The 17,982-nt window shown below is 50.9% G+C and overlaps 2 protein-coding genes across 5 annotated transcripts in view; both read left to right on the plus strand.

Moving 5' to 3' along the window:
- Nucleotides 1–14,194, plus strand: part of MTMR4 (myotubularin related protein 4) — a 61,325-nt gene extending 47,131 nt beyond the window's left edge. For all 4 annotated transcript variants that reach the window (XM_044456080.1, XM_044456081.1, XM_044456083.1 and 1 more), the window contains 4 exons: nucleotides 1,087–2,341; nucleotides 8,991–9,101; nucleotides 9,624–9,712; nucleotides 12,101–14,194. In XM_044456080.1, coding sequence (XP_044312015.1) covers nucleotides 1,087–2,341; nucleotides 8,991–9,101; nucleotides 9,624–9,712; nucleotides 12,101–12,278 — 1,633 coding nt within the window. In that variant the 3' untranslated portion in view covers nucleotides 12,279–14,194. The remainder of the gene's footprint in view (nucleotides 1–1,086; nucleotides 2,342–8,990; nucleotides 9,102–9,623; nucleotides 9,713–12,100) is intronic.
- A 3,715-nt stretch (nucleotides 14,195–17,909) lies between these two features.
- Nucleotides 17,910–17,982, plus strand: part of HSF5 (heat shock transcription factor 5) — a 17,500-nt gene continuing 17,427 nt past the window's right edge. The window contains exon 1 of the mRNA XM_044456092.1: nucleotides 17,910–17,978. Within this exon, the coding sequence (XP_044312027.1) occupies nucleotides 17,910–17,978 (69 nt within the window). The remainder of the gene's footprint in view (nucleotides 17,979–17,982) is intronic.

A 17,982-nucleotide genomic window follows, 5' to 3' on the forward strand; every position in this document is an offset into this window, starting at 1 on the left:
CATTATTACCCCATATATTGACAGATAAGATGATCTTTCAAACCAAAAATAGCAAAGCAAAAATTGGGGGTCATCTTATATGCTGGTATATACTGTATATCAAGAAAAAAGAAAGGGAAATTTGTGAAGCCATTGCTGCAGCTATACCAGTGGACACAAACACACACAGGCGCATGCACACACGCACGGGTGGGGACCGGGGGTGCATATGGTCACAATATCAAGAGTTGAGGTTTGGGTTTTTCCACTTTTGTGGGAGTCCTGCACCCTTAGTCCATGTGAATTGGAGGGCCCACTGTAATCTGTTTTATGTGATTACTTCTGCAATCTCCTCTACATGCCTGGTACCGAGACGAAGTAAAAAATGCTTTCCTGTTCCACCCTGATTGCAAAGGGCTGAGCATTTGTGTCTAGGAAAAAGTACTAGAATTTGTTAGTCCTGTTAACTAACAGAAAGGAGAGAGAAAGACCAGGTTCTCACAACACTAAGCAACAGTGGGGGTTTTTTAACTTTCCTGGCGTGTCATATCATCCAAACCCTCTTACACTATTTCAGTGGCGCTGCTCCTCTCCACAGTGCCACCCACCAGACTTCACCTGTACACCTTTGTCTGAGCATGTATCAGGCACCTTGTCCTGCTCAAGCAGTCCCCTCTGGAGCAGGAGGGGAGGGTGCCTGGCCAGCTCCTCGCGCTCTCTGCTTCACTCCAAGGCCTGAACTGTTGGTGCAGTGGAGATGCTTGGCAGCTGCAGCAAGCTGAGTTCTGCTTGCAGCAGTGGCTGTCAAAGTGAGGAACTTCATTCCTCCCCGTGATGCCACCTGGCATATCACCTGGAGGACTGAGAGGATGAAAATGGCAGACTGGACAGTGGCTACTATGATGCGTCTGATTGTCCCTCAGGCACATCCATGCAAAAAACCATGCGCAGTAGAAGCGGCACAGTATGGCTTACTGTGATGCGTAGAACTGGCCAGAGTGGCAGAGAGAGGGGGGCAGACAGACATTTCCTGTCTCAGAACCTGTCAAGGTGTCTAAAGGGCATGTGTTCTTTTTCTGATGCCTAAACAATCTTTGGTGGCTGCAGGTTACCAAAGACAAGATCCATGGATGACCTTCTCTCGGCTTGTGATCCTGGCAGCCTGCTGATTCGCACATCGAGTGATCCAAATCTGAACAACCACTGCCAGGATGTCCGGGTGGGCTTGGAACCCAGGCACCCCAGTGCTGAGGAGTCGGTGCTGGGCAAAGACAGCACAGCAGAGGAGCCACCGCCGGGGTGGGAGTGGCGGCAGCAGCAAGAACACCACCCCCTGCAAGTTGACGGGGGCGGCGGTGGCAGCTCTGACGGTCACGGGGCTGATCAGCCACAGGCACTCCAAGGCCGCAGCCTGTCTCAGCAATTCAGTGGCCCATCTCCTGAGTCCGGAGTGCTAAGCAAAGCAAATCCAGGAGCAGCGGAAGACTCCTGCCCAGCTGCAGATGCTTCTGGGCAAAAGAAGCCCTCCAGGGATTCGACACAAACAGAAGAGCCATTTGAAAAACCTCCCTGCAGTTTTGTGAAAGAGGTTGGTCCAGAATCCAGTGGCGTCTGGGACCTTGTAGAACCGTGCCACCCAGAGACCCTCCTCCAGCCGCCAGCGGTTGCCCCCAGTTGGAACCCATCTGCTCCCGGTGCCCCGAAGCAGGACCCTGCAGGGTGCCGAGGTGAAGAGGTGGATGGCCGAAAAGGCAGCATCAGGTGTGGAGAGGAGGAAGCCAGCCGGGCAGGGAAGGCGCCGCCAGAGTGGTGGCGAAAGGGAATTTCTCAAAGCCAGATGAGTGAGTTCTCTCTTCTAGGAACAAACTGGGACAGTTTCCAGGGGCTGGGGGCTTCGCTTCCTGGGAGTGACGTGGGTCCCCAGCGGCTGCTCTCCTACGGCTGTTGCAACAAGCGGTGGAGCAGCCGGCACTTGTGGGCTGCAGGACTGTGCCTCAGTGGCCAGTGGCCTCTGAAGGAAGCGGTGAAGACTCCCAGCTGCTCTAGCAACCCTGGCACTCGCTGCGCCAGCCTTGCTGGGAAGCCCAGCCGGCTGCGCCCCCCCTGCCATTTGAAGCAGACCCTCGGCTCCAGGCTTGTGCCCCCAAGCAGCCCTTCGCCAGTGCCTCCTCTGTACCTAGACGACGACGGGCTCCCCTTCCCCACAGACGTCATCCAGCACAGGCTGCGGCAGATTGAAGCCACCTACAAGCAGGAGGTCGAGCAGTTGCGCAGGCAGGTGCGGGAGCTGCAGCTGAGGCTCGACGCCCGTCATTGCTACGCCCCTCCCGCTGAGCCACAGGTGGACTACGAAGACGACTTTGTAAGTGGCAGCCACGGGGCCCTGCCAGGGGTCCTCCAGCTTGGCGTTTCCCAGACGGGCGCCCTGCAGATGTGCTGAGCTGCCGATTCCAGAAGGAGCGGCAGTGCAACACATCTGGAGGGCACCAGGTGAGAGAAGGCAGCAAGCTTCCCCCAGGGAAGACCTGCCTGGAGCTGAAGGATTAAGAGACTGAAAGGCCACCCACTCTGCATGCAGCAGCCGCCCACACAGACACCGCTGCCTCAGAGCTGGTCTGTGCCGTCCAGAAGGGAGCATGGCGGAAGCTTTTGTTTCCATCAGTAGTACCCAGGGAGGTCCCTGCGCCGCAGACAAGGCACGGGGGCTGTCCGATCGCATCCCCATGGGCCTGGGGCTCTGCTCCTTTTCCGTTTCTGTTTTCCAGCAGGGACATTCCAGAAGCCCCATCACCCTCCTGTTCTGTGGGTGGAGAGGGAGCCTAGCCTAGCTGGGGCGCAACTGCTTGGCCTGCAGAAGGTACCTACTTTCTTCATCTTGGTCTCCATGTGTCACACATTATGGGTGCTGCACCTGTGCAGCGCCTGTCGCCGGGAAGATTTAATAGCTTTAACGGTTTTTGGTGGGAACTCCGCCCCCGCCCTGTAGTATAAATGGTCGACGTGCCCACCCTTTCTCCAGTCTGCTTGTGACTGCCGTTCGCCGTACCTCAGGCTTTTTTCTCTTTGCTTGTACTTCTCAGTCATAATCTTTTAAATCTTGAACTTATCTTTTCCCCTTAATTTCCACTTTGCAACTTACAGCCTTTATCCCAGTTTGCCTCTTACTGAGCCCATACCCTTATTTCTTGTTCTTTCCCCCCGCTCCCCTTACCCCTTCCAAAAAATGAAATGAAATGAACCCTCTATCGTCCTCCTCTTCCATAAACTATCTCTATTTGCTGTTTCTTCTCTCTTCCTTGATGGCACAGCAGGCGGCATTCCGTAAGTGCTCTCTGTGTGGAGCCAAAATGTCTCCCACTGATCCTCATGATCCGTGTCTTCTCTGCCTTGGAGGAAGGGCGCAGAACCAATAAATGCAGCCGCTGCCACTCGTTCACCAGGCAGGCTCACAAAAATCGTGAGAATAGGCTGCGAAAAATGTTATGGGACCAAGGACTGGTTGCCATGAAGTAGGTCTCGGCCAAGGCAAGCTCTTCCGTGGCTTCGGGACCGCTGAAATCTGCCCTCACTCAAAATCTGCCCATCTGAAGGGGATCTTGTCAGCAAGGATGGAAAGCGCTTCTCTAATTCTCCTCCCCGTAAACATAAGGAGGAGAGGAAGCATGTTGGGTCTAACGAGTCATCAAAGCCTAAGCATCCTAAGGACAAACCCGACAAATTTGAGCGCCAGCACAAAAAGCATGACAAGGTACCTTGCTCTGAGCCAACTGCTGCACCGATCTCGGTCCTGGCCAGAACTCCAAGCCTCCAGTCAGTTATGCTGGTGACATCTCCATTGTCAACTCCGCAGATTACAACCTCGCCGCACTCCAGTCCCAATCTTTTGGCAAGAGCTTCGATCTCGGATGGAGAGATCTGTGAATCTCCTCCCCAGACCAGAGGGACCAGAACGTGCACCTGCAAGATCACCCACTCCTGTGCCTGCAGCCCAATCATCTCTGGAGCGATCTCTGAGGGCACCTCAGTGCCCGTCGTCCCTCTTACCACCCCCCCTTCCTCACCACAGCCTTTGCTTCGATCGGCCTTATCCATGCGATTACTGTTCCCTGTATGGATGGCTACTACCCATGGCCACAAATGCATCCCCATCATTCCACCCCTCACTTGGTGTCAAGGGACACCCTGTCAACTTCTGCTGCAGCGCTCACCCGTCCACCGTCTCCTGACAGGTCCTCGTCCAGTTCGCCTTACATACTGGATTCACATTTGGAGGATTTTCAACAAGCCTCCACATCTCCTGACGCTGTTACCTCTACCCAAGGTCCTGGATCTCCGGGCGACCTTCTCTGAGCTACTCTCGCTATCTCTCACTAGAGATAGATATCCAACAGCGAATAGAAGCCAATCAAGACAACATTTATGACATCGTTCATTAAGAGGATTCATCGCCCATCACTCTGCCTTTTATTACTACTCTTCGACAGGCAATGACTGATACTTGGCAGGTCCTGAACCACCCACATCCCACCTCCAGGCGTCTAGAGGTGATGTATAAGGTTTGAGAGCAAGACATCCTGCTCCTCAAACACCCTCAGCTGAATTCGATAGTGTTCGAGTCCTCCCAAGAGAGATAAACTAAGGGACATTCAACTCTGGCTGACAAGGAGGGCAGAAAAATTGACATGATGTCTCGCTGCATCTACGCCGCAATGGCACTTGGTCTTGAATTTATGAGGCCACCATGGCCCATTGTCAGTTCTTTCTGTGGCAGAAGATCAAGTCCCTCGCTACATTCCTCCCGGACCAGCAAAGGGAACTGACCCGCTTATTCATTCGGGAGGCAATGCAGCTTTCCAGACAACAGCTGAACATGGTGAGACATCATGTCGATTGTGACTCCAGGGCTCTTGTTGGTGCCGTTGCACTTCGTCTCCATGCCTGGCTGAGATCCAGTAATCTGTCACAGGAGACTCAACTACATGTTAAGAACATGCCATTTGATGACTCCTATTGTTTAATGCGAAGACGAATAACAAGCCTGAGAACTTCCAGAAAGCTCATCTGACCACACGTCACATGGAAAATCCTTCCCAGCAGAGACGTAAGTGGCCGTGGAACAGATCCCAATACCGGTACCAGCCCTACCATCAACCATACCCTACGGGACATCAACAGTATGGCCAGAGACAAAGGTAAAATGCACCTCGATACCAACAACCCAGGTGCTGACCAGAGGCTGATGGGACGTATGAACCATTCCTCATTCCTCCAGTCCACCTTCCCCTCTCCCTTTTGGGGACTGGCTGCAAAGCCGACTCTCCATCTGGGAGTCCATCACATCTGACAGGTGAGTTCTTACCATTGCAGAGCACGGATATAAAATCAAGTTTGAGACCGTGCTGCCTTCCAGCACAATCCGGTGTACAGCAGCCCCTCCAGCCCTCCTGGAAGAAGTCACCAAACTGCTTTGTAAGGGAGCAATTTGTAAACTTCATCACTCCGAGTGGCTGCACAGTTTCTACTCCAGATACTTTACAATACTGAAACGAGATGGTGGACTACACCCCATTCTAGACTTATGTAGGGTCAATAAATATATTAAAACAAAAAAAAAAATCAGAATGACCACACTCCAAAATATATTCCCGTTGCTCAGGAGAGAGGATTGGTTCGCATCCCTGGACTTGAAAGATGCCTGCTTTCACATCAGCATCCATCCTACTCACAGGCACCTCCTTTAGTTCACTGTCGGTACTGATGCCTTTGAATATAACGTGCTCCCCTTCAGATTCGCTACCACCCCAAGAGTCTTCACCAAGTGCATGGCTCCCATTTGTGCCCATCTCTGGGGATGACCGTTTCGCCTCCATCAATACTACCTGTTCCCTGCTAGATCATCTTGGACTCTGTTAATACTGAAAAATCCTGCCTCGTTCCTTCTCAGGTCATCAACTTCATCGGAGCACGCCTGGATTCTCTATGCACACGAGCCTTCCTCCCTTGGGACCGACAGGGAAGACTGCTTTCTTTCATCCAAGGGATCACTGCCCAACAGACTATCCCTGCACACTCGATCGAACAAGTGCTTGGTCATTTGACGTCCACAGTTTCAGTGGTGCCGAATGTGAGACCGTGAATGAGACCTTTGCAGCTCTGGTTCAATTGCAATTTCCACTCAGACTGCGATCGACCAAACCAGCTACTACAACCTCCACACTCGGTCCTTCAGACCTTGTCCTAGTGGACTATCGATACCAATGTCTCCTGCGGAGTCCCATTCCATGCACTGGAACTGACCGTGACTCTTCATACCGACGCTTCCCTGAATGGATGCGGTGCCCACTGTGCGTCTCTTCGGACCCAAAGCACCTGGCATGGACATGAGACCACCAGGCATATCAACTACCTGGAATTACTGGCGGTCTTCAAAGCACTATGTTCCTTCCAGACCATCCTTCAAGAACACACGGTCCAGATAGCATCGGACAACGTTGTGACCGTTTTCTACATAAATAAACAGGGCGGTCCGAAGTCAGTACTGTTGGCACACCTTGCCCTTCACATGGGGAACTGGTGCATTGCCCACAGGATTACTCCTCTAGCAGTCCATCTCACAGGCACCGACAACGAGGAAGCTGACTCCCTTAGCAGACACATGTTGACAACGCACAAGTGGGAGCTAGATCGACAAATTTGTCTACATCTGGTTCAACTCTGGGGAACACCAGACATAGACTTGTTTGCAACTCATGACAACTCCGTCTGCAGGAAATACTGCTCCCGAGAGGGAATCAGCCCAGATTTGATCGGGGCTGTACTCATGGTTTTTTGGGAGAACAAATTCTTCTACGTATTCCCACCAGTACCACTAATAAAAAGGAGCATAGCCAAAATCCGACAAAACCACGCTCATGGAATTCTCATCATCCTTGGTTGCCCCGTCAGTTGTGGTTCCCCACTCTTCTCCCAGCCATCACATAAATTTCTTCACCTACCTCAAGTTTCTCATCTTCTCACTCAGGAACACGGTGCCGTACAACATCCCGACCTACATTCTCTAAACCTCACTGCCTGGCTCGTTCATTGACCGTTTCTCCTGCATCGATACCGACAGTTTCTTCAGATTCGATATATGCACCTTCTTCAGGATCAATGCCTCCTTCTTGTACAGCTCTATCTACATCGTCAAGAGTTTTCCAGACTAATATTTCCTTCGGTATCAACATTGGTACCAACGTCTTCCTCGGACCTGACCAGCTTTCATCCTGATATACAGTTTATTCTTCAGTTTATTCTTACTTACTTACTTATTTATTTCGTCCCCTTGCTATATAGCCTCGGGATGGCGCTACAACCAACCACACAACGTGCTTATAATGCCAAATGGAAGCATTTCACCTCTTCTGCTGCTGCTAACCAATTTCTACCTCAATCTGCTACCATCGAGAACATCCTACAATTTCTACTCTCGTTACACCGTGGGAGTCTTAAACTGTCCTCCATTAAAAGTGTACATTGCAGCTATCTCGCATTGGAGGTTCCTCTGCATTCTCGCATTACCTTGTACGTCAATTCCTTCATGGACTACGAAACCTTTAACCACCGACCCGATCAGTAGTCCCGACATGGAGCCTCTCTGTCGTCCTACAGGCTCTCACAAAGGCACCATTTGAACCACTAACTGCAACGAATCTCCGCCTTCTCTCTTGGAAAACAGCTTTTTTAGTAGTGATTACTTCAGCCAGAAGAGCCAATGTACTGTGTGCCCTCCGTGTTCACCCTCCATACCTAAACTTCCACAAGGAGAAAGTAGTCTTGCACACCGATCCAGCCTTCCTGCCCAAAGTTGCTACTCCTTTTCACCTTAATCAGGACATTGCGCTACTGGCCTGTTTCCCTACTCTGTCGACACCGCTCTGTCGCTCTCTACATAGCCTGGACGTCCAGCGATGTTTAGCCTTCTCTCGATCCCAAACTGAGTCATTTAGGAAAACCAAACTCAGAACACAACAAGGGAGCTCCTGTCAGTACTCAAAGACTTTCGAAATGGATCATCGAGACGATTGAACTGGCTTACTGCCTTTCAGAATTGGACTTACCCATTACTCCAAAAGGACACTCCACAAGAGCTGTCGCTGCTTCGTCTGCCCTCTGTGCAGGCATCCCTTTGCCGGGTATCTGCAACGCAGCCACATGGTCCACTCGCCCACTTTCACGAAGCACTACTGCTTGGACGTCAAGGCCGGACAGGACTGCTCCTTCGGCCACGCTGTCCTCTCCACAGTTCTCCAGTGACGACACCGTCCCACCAGCTTGTTAATCACCCGTAATGTGTGATGCACAGAGACCACGGTGAAGAAAGGCAGGTTGCGTACCTGTAGCTGTTCTTCTTCAAGTGGTCATCCGTGCATTCACACAACCCGCCCACTGGCCCCACTCGGTGTCGGTGACTGGGTATTCTATACCTCTACCTATACTATATATACGTATGTATATATATTCTTTTCCCCTTATGTGCCGGATTCGATACCAGCCGGCTCCACTCGGTGGCGAACGGACGGCCTTCAGCTGACCGGGGAAAGGGCGGGCACTCCGGCCATTTATACTATGGCGGGGGAGGGCGCAGTGTTCCCACCAAAACCGTGAATGCTAGTAAATCTTCCCGGCAACAGGCACTGTGCAGGCGCAGCACCCACAATGCTGGAATGCGCTGATGACCACTTGAAGAACGACGGCTGCAGGTAAGCGTCCTGCCTTTGCTCCCTGGCATGAAAGGAATCAAAGAGCAGATGATGGGGAGGCCCTGACACCCTGCGAGCTGCTGCCAGTCAAGCTTGGCAGTACTGGGCGTAGGTGGGCAAAATACCTGACGCAGTAAAAGGCAGTTTTAAGTGATTCCAAGGAGGTTACTCTTCCTGGTTCTCCTTGGGGAGTCTGAGACTCAGGAGAGAGGTAGGAATACATCTGGGGACATAAAGGCAAACCAACGACTGTCATGGCCCTCCTTGCAGACTTGCCTCAAGGAATCGGATGGCAGTGAAAATGAGGATTTCTACTCTGATCACAGTGAAGAGTGCCTATCCGAAGCCAGCTGGGAGCCAGTTGATAAAAGGGAAACGGAGGTATGTTGCTGCCTTGGTGGTTGGCTTAACACAAGGAGCTGCTGTGGCTTCTCAGTGGGCTGTGCTACCACAAATGGTGGTGGTGTGTGATGCAGGACAAGCACCGCCTTCCACTGCTTTTTTCTCTTGTTGCCCCATCCACCTCCCGTTAAGCCAAATAAAGAGCATCTCATGCTGTCACACTCTTCTCAGAAGAACAATGCTCACTGGTGCATTCAGTTGCCTGCCAGCCTCTGAGCAGCCAGAATGGGATCATGCAGGATCCTATTAGCAGTATGATGCGCCTCCTCCCTCCTTGTCCCGAGGAACAAATCGTTCTCTGATGTGCTATCAGGGATTGAAGACTTTTCCTAGATGAAACGTTAGCCTTTCACAACCTTTCATTGTTATTCAGCTCCCCACTGAAATATTTCCTGATTATCGGACACCTTTATGAAAAGTCCCAAGTGCTTAGAACACAAACTCTAACCATATCTTCCAAATATGCCTAGAGACAATGACCTAACACTGATTTTTCTGCAGGTCACGCGCTGGGTTCCAGACCACATGGCCTCACACTGCTTTAACTGTGACTGTGAGTTCTGGCTAGCCAAACGTAGGCATCACTGCAGGTAATGCTCAGTAATTGCCACAACCCTGCCCTTCTGAATGTCTGTTTTCCTTGCCTCCCCCCCACCCAAAAAACAACATCCTGAGTTTCTGCGGTAGACAAAATACTGGCTAGGAGGGATTTGTTAGGAATGGAACTACATGAATCTTCCGTTTTGCGGGGAGAGGGAGGGAATTTCTCTAGGACAACCCAGCACATTTGCATTTGTCCCAAGTTTTATTCAGCTACAGTTAGCAGTGAAATTGCCGTCTACTTGCTTAGATACTTGGGGATTAATATATGCTTTTTGTTGGGAAAGGAATGGGCAAAAATATTCTTTAGGCTTAGAAAAGAAAAGGAAACGCTGCAACCCCAATGTAATGTTTTTGCAAAGAAAAAGGGTGAAAAAGTGGAAAATCATTAAAAACAATGATTCTTGCCCTTTGCTGCACTACAAGACATGGTGTGCTTGCTCTCATTGGATCACAGTGTGTCTTGAAACACTGTGGCCCCAGAGAACTGTGTAAAGATTAGTACTGAGGACACTAAGATTGTAGTATTAACGTCCAAAAGAAAATAATAATTGTGCAAACAGTGACATACATAAGGGACAGACATATAATTTTATGAGGGTAAAACAATTGAGTGCTGTAAAAGGGACTGGAATGGGGGCAAAATGAGAGGTGTGGAGGAATAGTAATCCTTGTGCAAGATCGAGTGACCAAGTAGCAGCATCCACGCCCATGTGGTAGCCCAGCTTCTGTAGATGGATATATAAACATACAAAGTTTGTTCTTCTGTTTCATCCAAGATGGGTGGTAGCTGTCCCTGGCCTTTCCTGACTTTATGGCCTAAGAGATGGTGAGGGTTCAGCCTGAGGCATTCCTTATGAGCAACATTTGTTCTGCCACTGAACTGTGGGCGCTCCCCACACTCTCTGGAAGTCACTGTTCTTGCATCCCCACTCACAAGGAAAAATAGAGTATGGAAGTCATAGGATTCAAAGTTAATTCAGGTTTTATTTTCATTGCCCCAACCCCACCAGGGCTTGTTCCTGCAGCCACAGGGACCAAATTTGTCATCTTGTCAGCACCAGGTTAAAGATGGCCTTCTTTTCTGAGGCCTTTTAAAGATTTACCTGGCCACCCAGAGGTTTGAGGGGGATTACCCATTCCACGTGTTTTGTCAAGTATTTTTTGCTATTGTCTGTTCCAGGTGCTTAAACCTTTTTAATGTTTTTTCTGATTTTACATTTTTATTGTCTATTTTTATTGACTGTTGTAAACCTCCCAGAGAGAGACTGGGGCAGTACAGAAATGAAATAATCAACAACAACAATACACTTAGAATTTGCAGTTAGAAACATAGAAACAGAGGGAGTCAGAAGGGGTCTCCCAGGCCATCTAGTTTGACCCCCGGCTCCAGCCAGCTCCACTCACGACATGCCCATCATGTGCATGTCCAGCCTATCTTTGAACACCCGCACCGATGGGGCCTCAACCACCTCCCGTGGAAGCCCATTCCACACCCTCGGGGTCCCAACTGTCAGCAAGTGCTTCCTGAAATCTAAATTGAACCTTGGTTCCCTGAGAGAACAGGTCTCTCCCCACCTCCGTGTGACATCCTCTCACACACCTGTGTGTCGCCAACAGACCCCCTCAGAGTCTCCTCTTCTCCATTGTCTAATCCATCCATGCCAGGCAAGAGCCCATGTCACATAATGGTTCACGTGTTGGACAGGGAATGGGAGATTTGGATTCTAGTCTTCACTCAGCCATGTCATCGCCTGGGGAATTTCAAGACAGTCACAGGTTTTCAAGCTATTAATAAATAAATAAATAAATAAATATCCTACTTCACATGGGTGTTCTAAGGATAAAATGGAGAAGAGGACATACATGCTGACACAGGCTCCTTAACGGGGAAAGTGTAAGATATAAATGCAATAATTAAAAAAATCAAACACACTTCTAAGACAGGGTATTGAACCTTGAATTTCAGCCTAGAACCAGTATCAGTTTTAGAATGGTTCTCAAAGAAACCGCTCCAATGATGGGCAGGGCTGGGGCCAACGTACAAAAAATCTCAGCCTGCATGGCTCAAAGCTCTTGGTTTTGCTAAGCCTTGGGAGAGGGATTTAAGCTTTCCAGAATGAGGGGGAAACTTATCAAAACCAGTCGATTGGTAGTTATGGGAAAGAGGGTGGGTACAAGGGAGGGAGGCCTTGTTCTCAAGGGTATCCCAGCAGGCCAGATTTGGCTCTGGGCCTGAGGTTCCTCACCTCTATTCTGGATGTTCCTAGAAGTGCTGAATCTCTTTGGTCCCCCTCTTAAGACCTGATCTTCCCTGTGACCACCCACTTGGGCCCCAGGGTCACTGCTGTCCTTACGTTGTGCTTTTGCCTCGCTAGGAATTGTGGGAACGTGTTCTGCGCTGGCTGTTGCCACCTGAAGCTGCCTATTCCTGACCAGCAGCTCTATGACCCAGTCCTCGTCTGTAACTCCTGCTACGACCACATCCAGATGTCCCGTGCCAGGGAACTTTTGAGCCAGCATCTGAAGAAGCCCATTGCCACAGCTTCCAGTTGAATGCCAGCAGAGGGAACCTGTCAGAGCTTGGCCTTTTTTCACCTTGCGGACTGGAAGGACAGGGCTGCGTCTGAGGAGGTTGGTAGCACAGCACTTGATCACCAAGCCTTGTATGCACTGTCGGCGATTCCCCTCCCACTTGGTGCCCTGTGTATTGGAGATGAGGAAATTGGATTAAAGAGTGTGATACGGCCCACTTTACGGTACTGTTTCTGGTCTGAAGAGCCGAGGCTAAGCTGGAGACCACTGTGTCTTTCTTCAGAGAGTTGGCGAGCGATGGAGCACAGGTAATTGCGCTGTTCCAAGAAGCAGCAGACAGGCATGATCAGAATCAGATCCTTTCTTCCCCTACCTCACTAAGGCAGACAGGCAGGCAGAATTGTGCAAGAGAGAAGAATACAGGCCCAGCGCTTGCTCTGGCTGTGGTAGACACGCTTCAGTTGTGTTCAGCTTGCCAGCCACTTCCCAGGATGGCTCAAGACCAGCTGTGGCGCCAGAAGCAGGAGTGGGGGGTCCCTTGTCAAGCGGAGGCTGCGTCTGCACCTGCCCCACGTCCCTTCAGGGAACGGACACTCAGTCCTGGCAGCTGGGCTCGTGTGCGTGGAAAGCAGAGTTCAGTTTGGCTTGCTGCACTTCCTGCCCACTGTGGGTTCCGGGCAGCTGGTTCCCAGCCGGTGTCCTCATAGAACAGACCCCTTGAGCCTCCTTGGATCCATGCCACAGTGTGTGTTCCCTTCCCTCATGCTGCACTCGTGCTTCCCTATTTCTAGTCGCTCTTTATCCTGAAAACCTTGTGCCTGGAAGGCAGGCTGGGTGGGTTTTCTTTACCTCCTGGAATGTGCTGTTTAGTGTGCTTGAGGGTTTCAGTCCAAAATGCTGCTAATGTTATTTCTCTGCACTTAAACTATAGCCTGGAGAATGAAATGGGGGGATGCCAGTTTCGTAAATGGGAGACGGGGAACACTGGCAAAAGGAGTCTTTTCTGTCCCTGTTCAGGAAGCTTCAAGGGATAATTTAGACTGTGATTATCATCATCATTGCAAGAATGCTTCCCTGTTCATTCTGGCATCAAATAAAACACCGCTTGGAAATGGCTGTCCTGATTTATGGTTGCTGCACTGTAGCAACTGTAGCAGTTACCTTGTCCTAATACTTTCCCTTCCGCCCAAACAAGCTCCAAATCATTTGTAGGGGTGTAGGGGGAGTGAGATGCTGCTGAAATTTCCACAGACCTTCATGACTGATGTCCATGGCCACTTTATCCTGAAGCTGGGAATGACAGAATTCCGAGAGGTTCTAGGCAGATCCAGGAGCCCTCTTATATCCCACGTAGGAAGGGTGTGCCAGGCTTCTTTCTTGAGAACCTGAGAATACAGTTCCTCTCAGTCTTGCCAGTGGTCAGTTCCTGGCTGCTTTTTAAAACTTACAGCGGTTCTGTCTGCCATGGTGTTACCTTCCACATTTCAGCCTGCTTTTGGTCATATGCCTAAAAGCCCCGTCTTTCTCTGACACAGGATTACCTTGCATTGTCCTCCAGCTTCTTTCAGGGAGCAAAAACCTCATATTGGTAAATAGATTGCAGTTTCTGATTTTGCCATACTCTGAACATTGTCTGTACAAAATGATGTAAGTAGGGAAGGAATGTTCATAATGGGTTCCATTTTCAGCTCATTTGCACAGTCATAAAACAAAAACAAAAAAAATTGAAAATGGAGAGAGAGAGAAATGAAGAGCATGGTGGGCCTTCAAGTCAGCCATGGTTAATCAAAACTGCTTTCAGCTCTCATGAATTTGTGTCACTGTCTTCAGGCAAAAAAATAAAAAATATACCAACTCCAAATTCAGATCAATAGCTTTGTGACAAACAATGTGCTGTAAGAAATTCAATACAGTTGAATAAAATCTCTATATTAGTGCTGCTTTGTTTGGCCTTGTTATTTAGTCTTGACTGAAGAGTCTTTCTCCTCTGTTAGCTGTTGGTTGCTCCTGTGCTGTGCCTTAGAGGATGTCATCCAAGAAGGCTGGAGATAGATAAGTTTGAAAACTCAAAGCATGGCTTACGTGAAACCATTGACTCATTAGTACACATTATGTCCATTTTCTCTATGTCCTGCAAGCATAACTGGCATTTGTAACTTTCTTTACATTCATTCTGTTCTACTCCCCAGAGCAAGGCACCAGAAAGTTCTAGCTCTCACTTGGGATGGGGGCTGCTGCTTTACTGGGCTGCAGAGCGGAAGCCTAACCCCCCTGGCCCAAGCTGCTGCGTCTTTCTTTCCATCCTGGCTTTTAAGCATCAGAAGGAAGCCTGGGGGACCAGGCTGGCTGTTCTCTCTGGATGGCGTTGTGGTTAAAATGGGATGGGGAGAAAACACGCTTTCTGTTCCACCTGAGCGCCCTGCACATCACACCGCTTCATTCTCAGCAGCTTGTACCTCTGGATGTCAAGCAACAGTGGTTGTGTCTTTTTTCCTAGTGTTAAGATACAGGATGCTAATTGCCCAAACTCTCATCTCATCTCTGACCTACCACTGCAAAAACCACAGCCGCTCTTATTTCATCCCTCTGCAGTACAGGCTGATCCTTGTAAAAGAGGACTTTAAAAGTTCAGTAGCGTTGCTATTTGATTATAGCAGTGCTTTGTGTTTGGAAAGTTTCTGGTTAAATCCCTGGCTTCTCTGGTAGAACTAGAAAAGAGAATGTTTATTTTTTCAGTGGGTCTCATACGTGGAAGAGTCCCAGTTCAGAAAAGTTCCAAGTTTACTGCTCTTGTACTGCAAGGGATGGACAACCTGTGGCCCCAAAGGTGTTGGTGCACTGCACCCCTACTTCATGTTGTACCATTATATATGCTAGCTAGGCAGATGGGAGTTGCAGTCCACCAACACTGTCCAGTGCAGGGCTATGGCTTGGCAGCATGGTGGCTTAAATCCCCACATATACATCCCAGGTACAAAGGCTGATTGCCGTACCACATCATTTGCTGAGGGAAAAGGATTAGCGTGGGAGAAGGCACTAGCGTGGCTCCCCATAATGACCGAAAAACCCTTGGCTCAGCCCTGTTCGAAGTTGCAATGGGAGAAAAGAAAGGGGCGTCCACAGCAGCGGTAGCAGATGCAGCGAAGTGGACGGGGATTGGGCTACTAGGCACGATCTGCTCCGTTTGACCAGGCAGGGCCGCTGTCCCATTTGCTGGGGCCCCACGAATATGCCTCACTGCATGCAGACAGTTCGGGATTTGTCACCTGGGCAAAGCAAGGAATGCCAAGCGGGGGGGAAAGGAGCCGACTGCGTAGGCGTCTTTTTCTGGTCCTGCTGCCCCTTCCCCACTGCCCAAGCTGCTCTCCGCACCCTTCTGTGAGACCTGCTCTTGATCGTCCTGGTAAACGAGACGGTGCCGAGTGCCTTTGCGCTGGTCAGCTGGAATGGCATGGGACATGCTGGGGCGAGCTTTTGTGTGACTACCAGCCCAACCCTCTCAGGAAGGGAGCAGGATGGGCCTCAGGAGCTCGCTGCCATCATGCCCGTGCCATTGCGGGGATCCAGACTGGGGGAAACGGCCAGTGGGGGAGCTCTGAGTGGCAAGAGGGTTGCAGAAAAAGGCCTTGGAGGCCGCATGCGGCTCATGGGCCTCATGTTGAACTACCCCATTCTAGCATGCTTCATCCAGCCTGATCAGCTGGGGCATGCTGGGAGTTGTAGGCCTTTTTCTATCTAAACATGCTTACGACTACTTCCCGAGAGAATCAGAAGCAAAACTTTTTACTTTAAGTGCCACCCAATAGCCTGGCAGGAAGCAGCTAACAATATACAGTACAAGTAGGGAGGAAATCTGTTGCAGTGGAGTGAGCACTTCTAATCAGTTTTTAAAATTCAGGTTTCGTGAAGAGGATGGTTTTTGCCTGGCGCCGAAATTAGAGACGGCACCAGGGGACTTTTTAGGAAGCCCATTCCAGAGGTTGGGGCAGCCACTGAGAAGGCCCTTAGTTTCTCAGAAGATAGGTCAAGATCACACACACTTTTCAGATGCAAAACCTCTAGGAGAGAATCTGTAAATCTTGTTCTTATGTGGTATCTCTGTCTATTAAAAACATTTCTGTGTGTGTTTCGATTCAAGGAAAGCCGCCTTCATTGATTACAGCAAATGCAAAAGGGAGAAGAACATGGGTCTTAATTCAAATAAATCTCTTAAACCTCTTCATAAATCTCTGAAAATCTTTTATGTGAACGGGTGCTTTCACAAACAATTGCCAACTCGAAGCATGCGAGACAGGTTTGCCCATTGCTCTCAGTGGAAGGAAAAGGGCCCTTTATACACTTGCTGGCACACATTCATTAGCGTGCAAGAACTGCACCGAATTCTTGGCACAAGAGCCCCCGAGCCGCAGCCTTTCGCAGCCAGGTGCTGCCAGGGTGTCCCAGGTGTGGCACCACAACAGGTGCGGGAAGACAGCAGGCCTGCTTAGCGACATTCGCCGGCCTCGCAGCGCTCCAATGGGAAGGAAGCTGCTCCTGACTATATGTTGCAGAGGAGGAAAAAGCTGCCTCTGCCCATATACAGAGTGCAGACACATCATGCAGTCTCCAAGGCCACGTTCAGATGAGCTGTTGATCTGGGTTTTTCTAATCCACAGGACAAAAGGCTTTCATTAAATGGGGCTGGGGGAAGCCTGTGAAGTAACTTCTTGTACTCTTTAAAAAACACTTTCTTAGTCCTTGAGGGAAGCCCTTCCGGTAAATCTTACTACTGAAAAAAGAAACAAAGGACTGCCGCCCCGAGGGGCTGGGAAGAGACCAGTTTGCCGGCTCCGTGGTTTTTAAAACACTTTCCCCATTAACGGGGGGCTTTGTGGGGGAGGCCGATGAGGCGGTTTTGTTTTGAACCCCCTTTTACAGAAGACTTCAATGAGGCCATTCGATCGATCGATCTCTGCTTCTGACAAGCAACCTCCCCTCATCTCACCGGAGCGGAGGTCTACGAAGCATTTTAGGATTATGATTGATTACCCATCAACGGGGCGCCTTGGCGGGCAATCTGAAAATGTGTTTTCCTCACTGCAAGGGAGGCCTGGAGGAGCGGGGTGCCGTGAGGTAAGGTGATTTTTAAAAGGACTGTGAACGCGCGGGCGCTGGGCAGCCCCCGCGGCAGCGCGGCTTCTTTAAGCCACCTCCAGCACCGGGGACCGGGGATTGTTATTACTCCCGATCATTTTACTTCGACATCGCCCACGGCCGGATCTCCGAGCGGCGGGACGCCCGAGGCGCCCTCACGGGAGCTCGGTGGGGGCGGGAAACTCCCCCGTTTGCACCGCGCGCCCTCCTCCGGAGAACTCGTTTGGGCGCCCCGCGCGTGGAGGCCACGCCGCCGCCGCCGCCGCCGCCGCCCCGCCGCGTGCTCTCCGCGCGGCGCCGAGCTCCAGGCCGCAGGCGCTGCTCGGCGCCGCCGCCGCCTTTTGGCGGGAGAGGCCGCGGCCGGCCGGCCGGGCGGCGATGATTGACGGCGGCGTCCGTTGGCGAGGCGCGGGCCGGCCTCGCGCCGCGCTTCCACCGTCCGTTGGGCCCTGAGGCGCGGAGGAGCAGCAGCCCCGCCGGGCGGCCGCGCGTGTGGACGGCCCAGCCAGCCGGCCGCCCATGGAGGACGCGCTGCTGTCGGCGGCGCCCATCAACCCCAACAACTTCCCGGCCAAGCTGTGGCGCCTGGTGA

The sequence above is a fragment of the Varanus komodoensis genome, unplaced genomic scaffold, assembly GCF_004798865.1.
Source record: "Varanus komodoensis strain SLA01 unplaced genomic scaffold, ASM479886v1 scaffold81, whole genome shotgun sequence".
Taxonomy (NCBI): Eukaryota; Metazoa; Chordata; class Lepidosauria; order Squamata; family Varanidae; genus Varanus; species Varanus komodoensis.